This window comes from Prionailurus bengalensis, chromosome B2 (assembly GCF_016509475.1).
Source record: "Prionailurus bengalensis isolate Pbe53 chromosome B2, Fcat_Pben_1.1_paternal_pri, whole genome shotgun sequence".
NCBI classification, from domain to species: domain Eukaryota; kingdom Metazoa; phylum Chordata; class Mammalia; order Carnivora; family Felidae; genus Prionailurus; species Prionailurus bengalensis.
Window position 1 is genome coordinate 145,538,206 of NC_057349.1, and position 17,555 is coordinate 145,555,760.

The 17,555-nt window shown below is 40.6% G+C and overlaps 1 protein-coding gene across 2 annotated transcripts in view; it reads right to left on the reverse strand.

Annotated features, from left to right (window-relative positions):
* Window positions 1–17,555, reverse strand: part of PRKN (parkin RBR E3 ubiquitin protein ligase) — a 1,348,128-nt gene that overhangs the window by 684,532 nt on the left and 646,041 nt on the right. For both annotated transcript variants that reach the window (XM_043592715.1, XM_043592714.1), the window contains exon 5: window positions 4,580–4,663. In XM_043592715.1, the coding sequence (XP_043448650.1) occupies window positions 4,580–4,663 (84 nt within the window). The remainder of the gene's footprint in view (window positions 1–4,579; window positions 4,664–17,555) is intronic.

Here is a 17,555-nt window from a genome sequence, read left to right on the forward strand (position 1 = left end):
AATTTCACCAAAAATAATAAGATACCTAGGAATAAATCTAACCAAAGATTAGATGTGGAAGACTTGTACTCTGAAAGCTATAAAACATTGATGAAGGGAATGGAAGATGACACAAAGAAATGAAAATGTAGTCCCTGCTCATGGATTAGAAAAATAATTATTATTAAATTGTTTTTGCTACCCAAAGCAATCTATACATTTAATGTAATCCCTGTCAAAATACCAACAGCATTTTTCACAGAACTAGAGCAAACAATTCTAAAATCTGTATGGAACCACAAAATACACTAAATAGCCAAAACAATCTTGAAAAAGAAAAGCAAAGCTAGAAGCGTCACAATTCCAGACTTCAAGGTATATTACAAAGCTGTAGTGATCAAAACAAAGCAGGAAGGAATATCCAATGGGAACAAGACAGTCTCTTCAACAAATGGTACTGGGAAAATGGGACATCAACATGCGAAAGAAATAAACTGGACCACTTTCTTACACCACACACAAAAATAAACTCAAAATGGATTAAGGACCTAAATGTGAGACTTGAAACCATAAAAATCCTAGAAAAGAACACAGGCAGTAACCTCTCTGATATCAGCTATAGAAACTTTTTTCTAGATATGTCTCCTGAGGCAACAGAAACAAAAGCAAAAATAAACTATTGGGACTACATAAAAATAAACAGCTTCTGCATAGCGAAGGAAACAATCAACACCAAAAGGCAACCTACAGAATGGGAGAAAAATATTTGCAAATGACATAGCTGATAAAGGCTTAGTATCCAAAATATATGAAGGACTTATACAACTTAACACTCAAAAAACAATTAATCCATTTAAAAGCTGGGAGGAAGACTTGGACAGCCATTTCTTCAAAGAAGACATCCAGATGGCCAACAGACACAAGAAACGATGTTCATCATCATCGCTTACCATCAGGGAAATGCAAATCAAAACCACAATGATCCATCACCTCACACCTATCAGAATGGCTAAAATCAACAACACAAGAAACAACAAGGGTTGGTGAGGATGTGGAGAAAAAAAGAACCCTCATGCACTGTTGGTGGGAATGCCAACTGGTGCAGCCACTGTGGAAAACAGAATGGAGGTTCCTCAAAAAGTTAAAAATAGTATTACCATTACATCGAGTTATTCTATTACTGGGTATTTACCCAAAAAATACAAAACACTAATTCAAAAAATTACATGCACCCCTATATTTATAGCAGCATTATTTATAGTAGCCAACATACGGAAGCAGCCCAAGTGTTCACTGATAAATAGATTAAAAAGATGTGGCATAGATATACAATAAAATATTATTCAGCCACAAAAAATGAAATCTTGCCATTTTCAAGGACATAGATGGATTTACTGAGTATAATGCTAAACTACCTAAGTCATAGAGAAAGACAAATACTGTAGGATTTAACTCATATGTGGAAATTAAGAAACAAAACTAAGGAGCAAAGGGAAAAGAGAGAGAGAGATCGAGAGAGTGAGAGAGTGAGAGAAATTAAAAAAAACAGACTCTTAACTACAGAGGACAAACTGATGGTTAACAGGGGGAGCTGGTGGGGGAGGGGGGGAGATAGGTGATGGGGATTAAGGAGTGTGCTTGTGGTGATGAGCCCTGGGTGTTGTATGGAGGTGTTGAATCGCTATGGTGTGCACCTGAAAGTAATATAACACTGTATGTTAACTAACTGAAATTAAAATAAAAACTTAAAAAAAAAGAAAAATGAAAAATTTTAATAATGCTGTTTCCCCCAAAACTGATTTTATATGCAATTAAAATGGTTTCAAAAGCTGCCCTTTGGTTAATGTTTGCCTGGTATGTCATTGTCCATTCTTTAATGTTCAGTGTTTTTGTTCTCATGTTTTAGGTATATATCTTGTGTCTCGCATAAAGCTGGACGTTCTTTTAATCTAGCCTTAGAATCTTTGTCTTTTAAACTTTTGTTAGCACATTTACATTTTGTTTTGTCAGTGTTGTATATGGTTTTATTCTATTATTGTGTGTGTGTGTGTATGTGTGTGTACACGTACATACTTCTTATTTGTCCTACTTCCCTCTCCTCTACCCTCTTCTTTTTCTTTTTTAAAACTAATTTGACATCTGTATTTTACTTCAATCCCCTGGATGATTTTCCTAGGCAATTCAAACGTGTTTTCAGTCTAAAGGATTTGATGCTGAAAAGCTCTTGTCGGAGCAGATCACTGGGCCAGACACTGCTTCCCATGATGTTACATGGGGCGGTTTCCAAGGAGGCCCCCAGACCATGGCTCCAATGATGGCCACGGAGATGCTGAAATTGGCTGGGACCAATGACCTTTGAGGGTGTGGTTGTGTGCCTGTCCTGGGAGAAGAGAGGCTCTTGGACAAGGGCCCTGGGGCATCTGTGGTGTGTGCCCAGCATAATTTTGCTTGTTCCCACTGGGGCTTGACGTCTCCAACCCCACATGGTCCCACAACAGAGGTGTGGGGAGGAGGCCTGGGTGCTGGCCAGCAAGGACTTGACTTGGTCTAGCCATATGAGACCCAGCCTTGAACCTACAAATTCAAGGTGTTTAGAAAGGCCTTCCAAGGTAAGCAGCTCTTAATTACCACCTGACAATTCACAGGAACACAACCCCACACAATCAGGAGTGTGAGGTGTCCTCAGAAACCACGCAGCAAGGAAAAGTCTTCCATGTGCAACACCAGTGAGGAAGCCTTCATTCCAAATGCCCTCCTTGTTTGGCACCGAAAGTTTTAAGCACAGAAAGGTGTCTGACTGCAATGAGTCTAAGAGATCCAAAGCTCCCACCTCTTTCCCGAAGTCCTCATTGTAGAAAGACCTCACAGTGGGAAAGCCTTCTTCTGCAGCTCCTGTGACACCGGTGACCAGAAGGTGACATGCTGGTAGGGATTTATGAGTGCAGTCAATGTGGCATTCTTCCAGCAGAAGAGATACACTTGGTAGTTCACACCAGAGAAGGTCTTTGACCATGGGAGCTTGGGAACCCCTCAGCATACCTGTGTCCTTGCTCTGGAGAAATGTGTTCACACCTGGGTGGAACCTTAGAAGAACAGCCTTTGCAAGAAAGCCTTCAGTCATAATTCAACTCTAGGCACCAGAGTCGCAGTGGGGAGGGACTACGAGAGCCATTTGCATGCAAGCCTGCAGGGGCTATGTTGCATTCTCTGTCCTCCCTGGGCAGAGCTCTTTGACACCCAGAGCCCACAACAGAAGCCTCCTCTCCATCCTGGCTCTGCTGGGATGTACATCCGCCACCCACATTGTCAAAGAAGGTGGCCCCTGTGTCTCCCCTGCCTGTTACTAGGTTAGGCACGGAACTCACAGGGTGGCCAAGGGGACCTGAGAGGCACTGTTGGCAGTTTTTGAGCAATGCTCCCTCGCTTCATGGATTTTTTTTAAGTGGAGTTCATGCCCAGCCACAATGTGTGTATTATACACACATTGCATTTGTATGCATGTATGTATATCTCATTATATTTAAGAATTCTGCTCCATAAATATATACACTCTAACTTCATCCCAGTAGTAAATTTACAAGAGTGTATTATGCCTCAATACCTGCGAGTGACACACAAGTCATTATTTTTCTTCAGGATTTGCATTAATAAAAATCTGTTCATGGTCCTCGGCCCTGTTTGATGGAGAGTGATTGCTTGGGCTGCTCACTGCTACCTCGGTACTTTGCAATCACCCTGCAAATCGGAGAGAGAAGACGCGCCTAATAGCTGTAGCTCCAACACCGTACCTGTTGTCACTGACAGACTTTGTTCCTTAGAGGAGATACCAACCACCAGCTGGCTGTGACAGTTTGTGAACTAACATTGACATTTGTGTTGGTACCGTAACGGTACTTACAGCTCAGGAGATATATAAAATCAGATTATGATAGACCCAGGAATTTTTGAGGCAAAAAGTAAAACAATACACAAATTACCAACTTGATTGGGATATAAAATTATTTAGAAAATCACTTCAGGACTCAGAGTCTCTTTCCAGAAATACCTCTTCTATGCGAAACATCAAGATATGCCCCAGGTTTGCAAAGAGAAAAGGGATTGCAGAGAACAGAAGATGGTAATTCAGTTGTATAGCTGTTCATCCATACTAGATTTTCTAGTAGCCCGCTGTGTCAGAAAAGGAAAGGTAGAGATGAAGAAAGAAAGCCATTTTGAATGATGTGGGAATATAAATACAAAATATCACAGGATCGGCACAAAGCTTAACCTTATATCTTTGTTATTTTCTTTTTCTAGGCTCTGAAGTGGCTCTTCTTCATATTCCATGAATATCACTTTTTAAGAAGTTTAAATTGACATATTTCAACATAGTCACCTAAAGTGGTTAAGCCTCTGGGAAAATGACACTGGAAAGCAATGAAAAAGGTAGAATTTTGGGTGACTATTATAAAAGCTTTGAATCAGAGAACACTTTTGCTGGATACTATCATATGGAAGAAAAGTCAGCATTCTTGTCTCTATTCTCATTTCCTACTAAACCCTGAAGATGTCATAATGAAAAAAAAAAAAAAAAAAGAAATGGACTTGACTGGGTACTTACGGCTATAGTCCCAGGACAGCTTGCAGTTTGACATTCACCAGTCATCCGGTTTGGGATTAAGACATCGTCCCAGCAAGACGGACCCTTTGAGAAAAACAAACATGTACTTGGTGCATGAACTGTAACACAAAGGTACTCCCTAGTATGTTTTCTAAAATCCATTTCTACTATAAAATGATAACGAATAGTAATATGTCATCCAATGATTTTTGAAATGTAATCCACAGAACCTGGCAGTTCTCAAGATCCTTTTGGGGGATCTGGTGGATCAAAACTATTTTCTTAAATACACTAAGATGATGTTTAGCATATTGATCCAAACATGTGGTACATTCACACGTAATCGTCTCCCCACTGTGGTTAATTCAATGGTTTGAAAACTTAACCACTTTTCTTAAGTTCACTGCAATGTCAAATGATGACTTTTACATGAAAACATCTACGCAATTACATTCAAAAGGATTCTTCGGGGGCAGTCGTGGACCACGTGGCGGCATACCGGGAAGGGCCACCTGTCACAGCCGGCAGGCTGAGCGGACACATTTCCCCCACTCTCTCCTGAGGCACCACGAAAACTACATTTAAAAACTAGCTTGGTGTAAACCCATAATACCAAGGAGAACAGAAGACAGAGTATTGATTGAGAAGAAGTTTCCATGCGTTTCTGGAAATCTGCAACAGGCTGCAGCAGGGGAGGGGCCTCTGTGCCCTGTGGGACCACAGCAAGTCTGAAGGGTCAAGAAGAAGGCATGGGCCACAACAGAGTGACGCCTGGAGCAGCCAACAGTGGGAAAGTGAGAATTTTCATAAATGGAAGATCCTAAAATCTTCTAGAGAGAAAGGTCAGATCCCCTAACTAGAAACAAAAATCGAAATGGAAATTTTAAGTAGCACAAATACCTTTAAAGATCAGAGGAAAGAGTTTTCAACCTAAAATTCTCTACCTAACTGAATTGTCAAGTAAGTGGGAGAATGGTGAGGAGTGATTTGGGGACACGCAGATTTGCCGAATTTACACGTGTGCTAGAAGGTCTAAGAGTTCAGGGGAATGTCAGACAGCTTGAGGGAAGGCAGGGAGAGGCCCAGCCTTGGCCTCATCCAAAGTACGGCTCTGGGCAAGAGCCTCGGGACAGATGGGTGGTGTCTCTGTAGACACGGCAGAGGAGGAGGAGGACAGAAGGGTGGTGTCACCAGCTGTGGTGATGACAGCGCTTCCAGCAGGCGTGTTATAGGGCCTGTGCCCGGCCAGGCGGAGAGAGGTTAAGGCCAAGGGATGGCCGCCATGGTGATTTTACTCCCAAAGACATTGCGACCCGCCAGAGGTTTATGTGAGCAGTGAAACTGGTCACCACCAGTCAGCACCAGGACCACCTTGCCCCACGAGCCAGACCAAGTGGCCTCCTGGCCATGATGCCGCACAAACCAGTGCAAACTCGGAAAGCACGCGAGGATCTCAGCCATCCCTGCATCTCCAGGAGCGCTCGCTTCCCCTCCCCCTGCACCAGCACACGTATGCACACACAGGTGCACCAAGCACACACATGCACGTGCACACACATCAGACGCTCTAACACATGGGTACCACACACCCGCACCCACTCACGTGTACACACACACACAACCACACCACAGACCACGCACAGGCACACCATACACACACAGACCCACGCACTTACACGTGCACCCACATAATTTAGAGAAAAACAGGGGAGAGCAGAGGGAATCTGGGACGTTGAGCATCTACGTTAAAGATACTAAGCCAAACTTCAACAGAGGCCATTTGAGCCAAACCTCAAAAGGAGCTATGATCTGGATTCATAGGTCATTACACCAAAAGCCACTGCTTCAACCGCAAGGTTGTAAGCGACTGCAGAAAAGCCGGAGGCTTGCCGTCCTTAGGGAGGCTGCTTCCATGGTGGCCCTGGGATGCCACTTGGGAATTTGCACTTGGGGAGTGTTCCCATTCGCTTAGTTACACAGAGGGTTTGCAGCATGAAAACTGTCTGTAGGAACAACCTGGTTTTTGCTGAACCCCTTATCCCCTGGGAGTCTGGAATTGTGCTAGGGAGGGGTATACAGTGACCAGCCTCCAGTAAAGCCTGGGTGCTGGGTAAACGAGCACGTCCTGTGCGGCTCTGCTGGGAAAGGGCTCTTGGAAACTTGCCTGTGGTTTCCTCCAGACTTCACACCACATGTCTTTTCCATCTGCTACTTTGCATCCTGTTGGCAGGATGAACCTTACTCGTGTGTAGGACGATACACCGAGTCCTGTAAGCCCTTCCAGCGATTCACCGAACCTAGACAGGCAAAGCCATCTTAGGGACCCATGACACAATGACATCGATTAATCAAGAACATATACCTCCATGGAAAGGTCAGGGTTCATGATGAAGATCACATCCGTTATGGGGAATAAGCAACTTCATTTCCCCTGCACCTCTAAGTGTAATGCATGCATTTAAAATCCATTGTAGTCATGGTGATGTAAACATTCCCTTGACTTTCAACCTTACAATCATACTACTGAAATTGGGCAGATGACTGAAATCATGGTTATGTAACCAAACATACATGCCATGCAGCTTGGGCAATGTAAAAGTAAAGGCATAAAGGTTACGAATTGGATGGCAAAGGTGGGGCTGAGAGAGAAGGCGAAGGAGGGGATTAATATCCTCACCCTACAAGATGTTGCTTTTTTATCATGAGGCCATCTGTATGTTTGATTTCTAAACATAGCCATATATTCATTTGATCAAAATGACACACGTATCAGAGCAAAAGAAGGATAAAGAACTGACACCAAGAACTGGATCACATTTATCAGCCTTGCTTTTCCAACTTCACATGAGAAATTCAGCGCAGACCAGCATGGCTGGAATACAGTCTCCCCTGTCGTATTTCAATCCTTGGCCGAGGACCCATCTTGGAGGTTATGTTTGTTTGTTAATCTGTTTCTCTCTAGGATACTCCATGGATACTGGGAATCAGGTTTTTCTCATTTTTTTCTAATGCTTATTTATTTATTTTGAGAGATAGAGTGCAAATGGGAGAAGGGCAGACAGAGAGGGAGAGAGAGAGAATTCTGATCGGACTCTGCACTGTCAGATGCAGGGCCCAATTCCACAAACTGTGAGATCATGACCTGATCTAAGATCAAGAGTCGGATGCTTAACCGACTGAGTCACTCAGGTGGTTTCTTTCAATTTTAGAGGACTAGGAAAACTTTAGAGAGTCAAATCTGTGGCCCGGCTCTGGAAACTTTACATAACTTATAATAAATATTAGGTTTACTAATTTTACCTTTGCTTTCATATTATTTTCCTCAATTGATTTTCCTTTGACCTCTTTCCTCATCTTATTAGGTTTTTCCTGTTTTTAGCCTCAACGTATTGTTGCAGACTTGTCAAATCCTTTTGAAGTGAGGCAGGGTATAATGAAATAATTGTGAAGGTCTCATGGCTTCCCCCTTTTAACTCTCCAACATTCCTGACCACTTCTAAGAAAAACAGTGTCTTGTGTCTCTTCCATCCGGGACAGTAGCCACCCATCCTTAGAACATGGCAGTCTCTGGCGGGACAGCCACGGGAAGCACTGATCACACGCTGTGGCTGGTGGAGAACGACAATGAACTGAGGCATACTTGAGGCTTGGAAAAGTCCCTGGTTGCAAAGGAAATCCATTTCATCGTGGATAACCATTAACTAAACATGGAGACATTGCTTCCTTGCTCTATCAATAGCCTTTCGAGGCTGGTTCAGGAAGCACTGACCTACTTAAAGCACATGCAATGGTAAGAGATAAAGCTAACATGGGCACAGTCTGGGGACAGAGGAGTAACATAGGGGTTAGGGCCCATTTGCATTCATTTCGCTGCCCAGAGTACGATTCCCTGCCACAAAGTCTATGATGAAATGAAACTGTGCATCACACAGATATTTATTTTTCATGTCTTAATATTTCAAAGTCCAAGAAGCAATGAAAACATTTATGTAACAATTCCTATAATTATCACATAAGATACTACTTTATCTGATAAGTCCTCGTTTTGTACGAGGAGATTATTGAAAGCCCATTCACAATATTCTTCTTGATCTCAAACCATAACCAGATAACATAAGTAATAAAGCCAATAGAATTCCAATGACTATGGGCATTCAGCATAATGAAATCAATGTGTTAGCTGAGCCACACTCCTCACAGCATCGGTATTGAACGCTATTGCTGTACCCATCCCGAAAATAGAAACAAGTGTGCCAGTGAATTTATGCCATTACAAAGCAGATTCAATGTTGCCGCTTTCGAGTCGTAGGAAATATAAAATGTTAATTGGTTCATCCTTGCATACTGTGTTTTAACAGATGCATGGTTAAAGCATTTATTATTAATAGTTTTTATACAGGGGTAAAAAGGTCTCCAGGCTACAAGATTTAAAAGGGACTGCATATCACATGGCAGCCATGTCAGGGAGAGAATTCCCCCCAAAATGTATTTAATCTCTCCAATGTAAAGAATGGGAGAAAGATATCTGAAAAAAATGTCAAAACAGTGGTGAAATACATGTCTTAATAAAGGATCATTTGGCTGCTTTTTATAAAACTTCCTCCTTTTTTTTAGCTCAATATTGATTACACAATCAAGACAATACATAAACTATCTGAGCATCTATAGCAAGGGGGAACAATCTGTGGTCTGCTGACTGACTCCGGCCTAGGGTTTGTTTTCACACAGCAAAAACAATAGTTTTAGATTTTTAAATGGTTAAAAAGCACAAAAAGAATAGTGTTTCATGGCACATGAAGAGTAAGTGATATTCAGGATTCCGTGCCTGCACGTGAACTTGATCGGAGCACGGCCATGGTCGCTCATGTGCCTGTTGTCTATGTACTGCAAGGGCAGAACTGAGTTGTTTCAACACAGAAGAAGTGGCTTGCAAAACCTAAAATCCCTACTATTCTGGTCCTTTGTGGAGAACGCTTGCCAATCGTTGACCTAGGGTAAATACAGTTTTCCAAGTTCATACTGAAAAGCACTTAAAAAAACAAACAAACAAACAAACATCGCAACAGCATTTTGACCACCATAGAATCTCACTAGTTTGTAGCAGCAGCTGCATCCCGGGTCTCAAGTGAGAAATTACTTCAATTCAAACCTTGGAGCCACTGGCCTGTGGAATCCACGGGTGTTGTTATGATGCAGGGACTCACGTTGTTGGAATTGGTGAACGAGTGGAAAACTGCAACCAGAGATGACGTTTGGGGATTTTCCCTGATAATATCACCACCAACAGAAAATCATAAAGTGGAATAGTATTTAAACACATCTATATGGTGCATATAAATCAGAAATTCAGAAAAAAAAAGGACTCAATGGCATGAAAAGCAAGTGTTTAAATCTGTAAATTATGAGTCTGAAAATTTACTTTTAAAAATTGTAGGACTAATCTACAAGTCATTTTTGCTATGTCTTGCATGTCTAATCAAGTGGAAAATTGAAGTACTTCATTGGCTAATTCTTATCCAAATATCACTCTGACCCAGATCCAGATGAGCTGTTAAAGCAAAAGAGGTTGTTTTCCACCCCCCTGAATTATCTAAATAAATTCTATAGTCTGCTTTACATAGGTGGGCATATACACTGCTGTCTAAAAATGTTGCAAATCCGGGGGTGCTTGGGTGGCTCAGTTGGGTAAGCGTATGACTTTGGTTCAGGTCATGATCTCACGGTTTGTGGGTTCAAGCCCCACATCAGGCCCGCTGCTGTCAGCCTGTCAGTGCAGAGCCTGGGGCCTGCTTCAGATTCTGTGTCTTCCTCTCTCTCTGCCCCTTCCCTACTCGCGCTCTGTCTCTCTCTCTCTGTCTCTCAAAAATGAATAAATGTTAAAAAATTTTTTTTTTTAAATTGCAAATCCTGTTTTACCAAAATGTTACTACAAAGTCTTGGTGTTTCCAGTTTTTAAAAAGGATTATTTAATCTACTCCTGAAATCATTGTTCCACTATATGCTAACTAATTTGGATGTAAATTAAAAAAAATAAAAAATAATATAAAATAAAGGATTATTTTAATAGTACTTTTACTTAAACTGTACTTTTACTGATTATTTCAAGTTATCAAATGTGTTGCATTTAGTATATCCTCTTGATTGGGGCCACAAACATTTAAGTCATATAATTAAACTTAAGGGGTTAAAATAATTTTGAGAATTATACTTGTAATATAATACTAGGACAGCAAAACTGTCCTTAAAACTGCTACACTCAGGGGCGCCTGGGTGGCTTAGTTGGTTAAATGTTCTACTTCAGCTCAGGTCATTCTCTCGCGGTTCATGGGTTTGAGCTATGCTGGCAGCTCAGAGCCTGGAGCCTGCTTCAGTCTCTCTCTCTCTCTCTCTCTCTCTCTCTCTCTCTCTCTCTCTCTCTGTGTGTGTCTCTCTCTCTCTGCCACGCTCTCTCTCCCCAAAATAAATAAACATTAAAAAAAAAACCCTCCTACACTCAGAGTCTCCTTCCTTTCTTTTCCTCTGCACCTGCAACAAAAAATGATACAGGGAAGGAGGAGCTTCAGAGTTCACAGACCTGTTGAATTCTAATTCCACCAATTGTTATCTATGGGCCCCACCTTTCTAAACCTCTTCTGAAAAGCAAGGGGTCAAAGGCCTCCTTCATTGCGCTTTCATGAATACTAAATGAAATAGCAACTTTAATATTTGCCAGGCCCCGGGGTGCTGGGTGGCTCAGTTGATTAAGCGTCTAAGCAACTGACTTTTGGTTTCGGCTCAGGTCACAATCTCACGGGTTCGTGAGTTCGAGCCCTGCGTCGGGCTCTGGGCTGACAGTGTGGAGCTTGCTTGGGATTCGCTGTCTCTGTCTCTTTCTGCCCCTCCCCTGCCTGCTCTCTATCTCTCGCTCTCAAAATAAACACACATTTGAAAAAGTTTTGCCCAGTCCTCAACACATGCTGACTTACTGAAAAATGACAACCGTTACAAGTAATATTTCTTATTTCTCAAAATAGAAGTCCCTGAGTAGGGTTATTTTTAATTTAGTAGACAGATAAGCAGTAATTGGTCAGTTCTAAGGCATCTGACTCAGCCCAGTGCGTTTTTCATTTTTTAATTTTTCTCAATTTCCCTGTTACTCAGCCATTCCCCAGGGATTATGTCACTTTCCAGAGCATGTGCTTGTAACTCTTTTTTTTTTTTTAATTTTTTTTTCAATGCTTATTTATTTTTGGGACAGAGAGAGACAGAGCATGCACGGGGGAGGGGCAGAGAGAGAGGGAGACACAGAATTGGAAACAGGCTCTGAGCCATCAGCCCAGAGCCCGACACGGGGCTCGAACTCACGGACCGCAAGATCATGACCTGGCTGAAGTCGGACGCTTAACCGACTGCGCCACCCAGGCGCCCCAGCTTGTAACTCTTTTAAAGCATATATTTCTACTTATGTAGCAAACATGGTTCTCCATCTTCCTCCACTGGATTTAAGGATCCTATGCTTCTCAAAAGGCTAAGCACAGTGCTGTGACTAGAGCCGAGGCCCAATAATGCAGTCATTAAATAGTAAACAGGGAAAATAATAAAGAAAAAATCCTTTGAACCAAAATATTCATCTACTCAACAAATATTTATCGAACATATCTTTTTTTTTAATTTTCTTTTTAACATTTATTTATTAGTGAGACAGAGAGAGACAGAGCATGAACAGGGGAGGGGCAGAGAGAGAGGGAGACACAGAATCCGAAGCAGGCTCCAGGCTCCGAGCTGTCAGCACAGAGCCCGACGCGGGGCTCGAACTCACGGACCGCGAGATCGTGACCTGAGCTGAAGTCAGAGACTTAACCGACCCAGCCACCCAGGCGCCCCAGAACATATCTTAAAACCTGATAATATCGTCATGGAAAGGAAAGAAGGATCCTTTATCCTGTAGATTGTGTGGAGTTGTTACAAAAGCCAATGTTACAAATGAACTGAGCAACCTGTTTTTTCAAACAGATTACATTTTTACAAACACCCATAGCTAATGTTGGTGATATGCAAAACAACAGGAACACACATACCCTCCTGGTACAAATATAAAATGGCACAGCCCCTTTGGAAACCTTCAGGCATTTTTGATAAAGTTAGACGTAACTGAAAATGATTTGCGTATTTCATTTTTACGTAATTACCCAACAAAGATGAAAACATGACTCCACATAAAGAACTGTATACAAATGCTCGTAATAGTTTTATTCATAATAACCACCAACTGTAGACCACCGAAACATGTGTCAAAATATGAATGGATAAACAAAATGTGGCATATTCATCCAATGGAATATTATTCAGCAATAAGTATCATGTTACTTATAAATGTAACATGGATGATTCTCAAAACGATGCGAGTAAAGGAAGCAAAATATGCAACAGAATATGCTACATGTTCCACTTACGTAAAATGCAAACAAATCTACAGCAGTAAACAAATCAGTGGTAGCTTTGGGTGGGACAGAGCACGGAAAGCACTACATAAGAGCATGAGGAATCTTTGGAGGAGTTTTATGGACTGAATTGTGTCCTCTCAAAATTTACATGTCCAAGTCCTAACTCCCCTACAGAATGTGGCTGTATTTGGAAATATGGATTTTAAAGAGGCAATAAGTTAAAATGAGTTCATTAGGGTGGGTCTTAGTCCAATATGACTGTTGGTTTTATAAAAAGAGGAGATTAGGACATGGACACTCACAGATAAAAGGCCATGTGAACACACAGAGAAGACAACCCATCCACAAACCAACTAGAGATGCCTCCGAGGAAACCAACCTCAACAACACCTTGATCTTGGACTTCCAGCCTCCAGAATTGTGAGTAAATAAATTTCTGCTGTTTAAATCACCCAGTCAGTGGTACTTTGCTATGGCAGCCGCAGCAAACTAACGTAAAGGTTAACGGAAATGCTTTCTATCTTAATTGTAGTGGTGGTTTTATGGGTTTACACATGTGTCAGAACTCCTCAGATTGTACCCTTTAAATAGAGGCAGTATATTTTACACAAATTATTTCTCAGTAAAGTGAAAAGAAAAGGGGAAAAATAACAGAGATGTGCCAAGGGAATTCAATGAGGGAAGGAGAAGAAGAATCTTTGTATCAAATGGTACTTGAACAACTGAGTATCAATATCTAAATCCTTTCCTCACTCCATACATCTTCTAGAAGAAAACAAACAAGGACATCTTTACAACCTTGGAACAGACAGAACTTTCTTATATGGACACAGAAGGCTCTAACCATAAATGAAGATGTTTATAAATTGAACTTCAAAGAACATTAAAAACTTCTGCTCATCAAAAGACACTATTAAACATGAATATACATGCCACAGACTGGAAAGAATATTTGCAATACATATATCTGTCAAATAATTCATTTCCAGAATAAAGAACTTTTAAAAGTCAATGCTATAGAGACAAATAGCCTAGTTCAAAAATAAACAGAAGACTTGAACAGACTATTCACAAAATAAGACATGCAAATGGTCATATAAAAGATGACAAATACCATTAATAACAAGGAAAATAAAAATTAAGACAAGATACAATTTCATTTGATTTAACTTTTTAGCCACTAAAAAGTGCCTAAAAAGGCTGAAACTACTGAATGTTGGTATAAAGATTAATCTATAGTGATAGAAATCAGGAGATGATTGTCTTTGGGATAAAGGAGTTATTGACTGGAAAGAGGCATGAGGGAAATTTCTGGAAATGTTCTATTTGATTGGGATGATCTGTCAAAACTCACAGAACTAAACCCTTAAAATCTGTGCATTTTATGGAATGTAACTTATTCCATGAGTTAAAACAATGAATCAACAAATATTTTTGAAGCCTTAATTCTCAGTAGCTCTGCAACCTTGGGGAGGTTCCTTAACCTCTCAGGGATCAGCTAGCCCAGGCCAAATTGGGTGATAATAGAATTTGCCTTATAAGAGTGTTGCAAGGATTGGATATAAAATGGTTAGGCTAGGAGCACCTGGGTGGCTCAGTCAGTTAAGTGTCCGACTCTTGATTTCATCTCAGATCTTGATCTCATGGTCGTGAGATAGAGCCTTGTGTGTGGCTCCATGCTGGGCTTGAGTCTGCTTAAGATTCTCTCTCTCTTTCTCTCTTTGCCCCTCCCCACCATCTAAATAAATAAATAAATAAATAAATAAATAAATAAATAAATAAATGTTAGGCTAGTGTCAGGCACATATTAGGTACTCAATTAATGTTAACCATTTCCAATTTACCATTCAGCAGCAGCCAGACTTGATAAAGGAACAAGGCAATTAGGAGTGACAGCCAATATGATTTGTTAATATTAAATTGTGTAATGAAATGATTTTTCCCTTAAAAAATACATCTTTAGTGATTTTCCCTTGTAGCCTTTGGAGATAATAGACCATAACTTTTCATAGGCTCTGTCCACTGTCAATCAAAACAAAAGACTAACCAGGTTTATGGCTTTGAACTGGTTATTTCCATTCACCATCAGGCTGCAGAATTCCTGAAGTCATGGACTGTTCCAACTTATATCTACATGCTTTGCTATGCATAGGAAAACATAGTGAATACTCAAAAATACCTTAAGTGAACCAGGCTTCAATTTTCTCATCTGTAAAGCTATGAAGCTGAAAAATGTGTGTTTTCTAAAGCTGTTTTATGTTTTCTTTTTTAAATAGAATACATTCCTTAAATGAAATGGTTTGTAGAACACAAATGTATAAAACAAATAGTAGGCCCACTGTGGTTGAAGATGGATGGGTCCTCAAAATGCTTGCCAGCTGCCTCTTCCCTCTTTGTCCTGTGTGACGTCCTTAAAGTACCTCCCCACATAGGACAATTTAAGATCCCAAGAGTCTCTTACAATAAATCATGGGTATGCTCCAGGAAGAGTTTGCGGTAGGTAAAGAATCTGACAGAAGATGGTTGAATGAAATCCTTCAAAGACTATCACATTCTTTTCTTTGATGTGATACGTATTCATTATGACTAAGATATATGCTTATTAGAAGATATATATTACACTCTTAAAACTGTTTATTGAATCACTGATGCAGATGTTACCCCAGTGAGAACAAATATCTTTCTTCACGTTACAACACATGCTGTGAGTTGTCTCTCAGTATCTCCTCTCCTTTAGGAACATAGATTTCCTAATTTATATCTGAGAAGGTGGCACCTGGAAAAATGACTGTATTCCCAGCCTCCCTGGCAAGTGTGGCCCTGGGACTAACTATATCCCCCCTTGTTAGCCAAGGGGATATAGCAGAAATTTCCTGTGCAACTTCCAGTCGCCTTTTGTCCTCATCCATTCCTCTACTGTTCTGTTCGTAAGATGCACATTGTACCATGAACCACAAATTCAAAGCTATACACAGCAGAGTCACAATACAGAAAGAGTCTGGGTTCCTGACCCCAGAGAGTGTCATAACAGTCCTGAATTCCTTACCTGAACTTTTACATGAAAAAAAAATGTTTTTCATTTTATATCACTCTTATTTTGAATTTTCAGGAACACTGTCAAACCCAGTAGTTATTGTTACAACTACTAAATTAAATTTGTTGTAATAGCAAAGTCAATGGAGTACACAAAGCAGTAATAATTTTTGAGTGTTATCTAAAAAATCAAGAAGTTCTTTGTTTCTCATACATGGGGGTGCTGAGATATAGGGAGACAAAGAAGTCTAAACTCTCATTATATAATTCATCTAAACTCCCATTTTTAATTCATCAAGGAATGACCTTATTTATAAGTTTACAAGTTTTTAAAATATCAGAATTTGACCTCAAAAACCCAAATGTTTTAGAAAGCATTAATCATTTTGATGAAAATATTCATAAAATGTGTTATATATTCCATGCCTACTTTAGTAGATTACATTTAATATGTATGTGGTGACTTAGCTTTCTAAAAAAAAGCTACCATATCATGAATATATGCTATTAGCCAGAGGCTCTGGTTGGTACCACACAGACTTCATCTGCAAGTTATATAAAACAAAGAAGGGTAGGCATTCCTTTACCCATTTTTAGATGGAAAAACTAAGGCTTAGAGGTGCTAACAGGCATGTTCCAGGATACATGTTTGCTAAGTAGTAAAGTCACTTTATAAGAAAAGCATTCATTTCTTTCTTTACTTTTGGTCACAATTAAAAAAATATACGTCAAATTAATAAGCATTTCTTATGGTACTGTTTTACTCTGAATACATAGTGATGTCTTTGCTAACTGCTTCAAAATGTTGTGGCCCTACTCGGAAGGTAAAAAGTATTTGTGTTTTTAGATAACTCATTTGCCTTCCTTCCTCCTCCCTCTTCCCACCTACCTCCTTATCCACACCCCCTCCTTGTCCTCCTCCTCCACCTCTTCCTCCTTCATAGATGCACCATCAGAAGACTCATCTTTAATGAGCAGTATGTTTAACATTTACTTCTACCATCTTGGTGGGGAGGAAATTTGTAACTAAATCTAATACTTATAAAAGCAAATACCAAAAGAAAGAACACACACACACACACACACACACACACACACACACGGCAAACACAAAGTTAAGATTCTGCCATGAAAAAGTGTGTGGACTTTTCACAAGGCTGTCTGCAAGGTGTTGGCACGGCTGGTCTCTCATCTGGAGGCTTGACTGGAGAAGCATTAGTTGTCACGCTCTCGTGGGATGTTTTCAGAATTAATTTCCTTGTGGCTGTAATTGTAAGGCTGCCAGCTTTCATCTGTCTGCTGACTGGAGGCCTCCTATGGTTCTTGCCATGTGAGCTTCCTCAACCTGGCTGCTTACTCCATCAAGCCAGCAGGACCATATTTGGTCTCGTCTCTGAAGACGTGGTCTACCATTATGTGGTTAAGGGGAACCTCGTGTAAATGGTCAAGGGAGCAGCACCTTTGCCGTTTGCTCTTGGTTGGAAGGCAATCACCAGAACCACTCGCATTCAAGAGGAAGG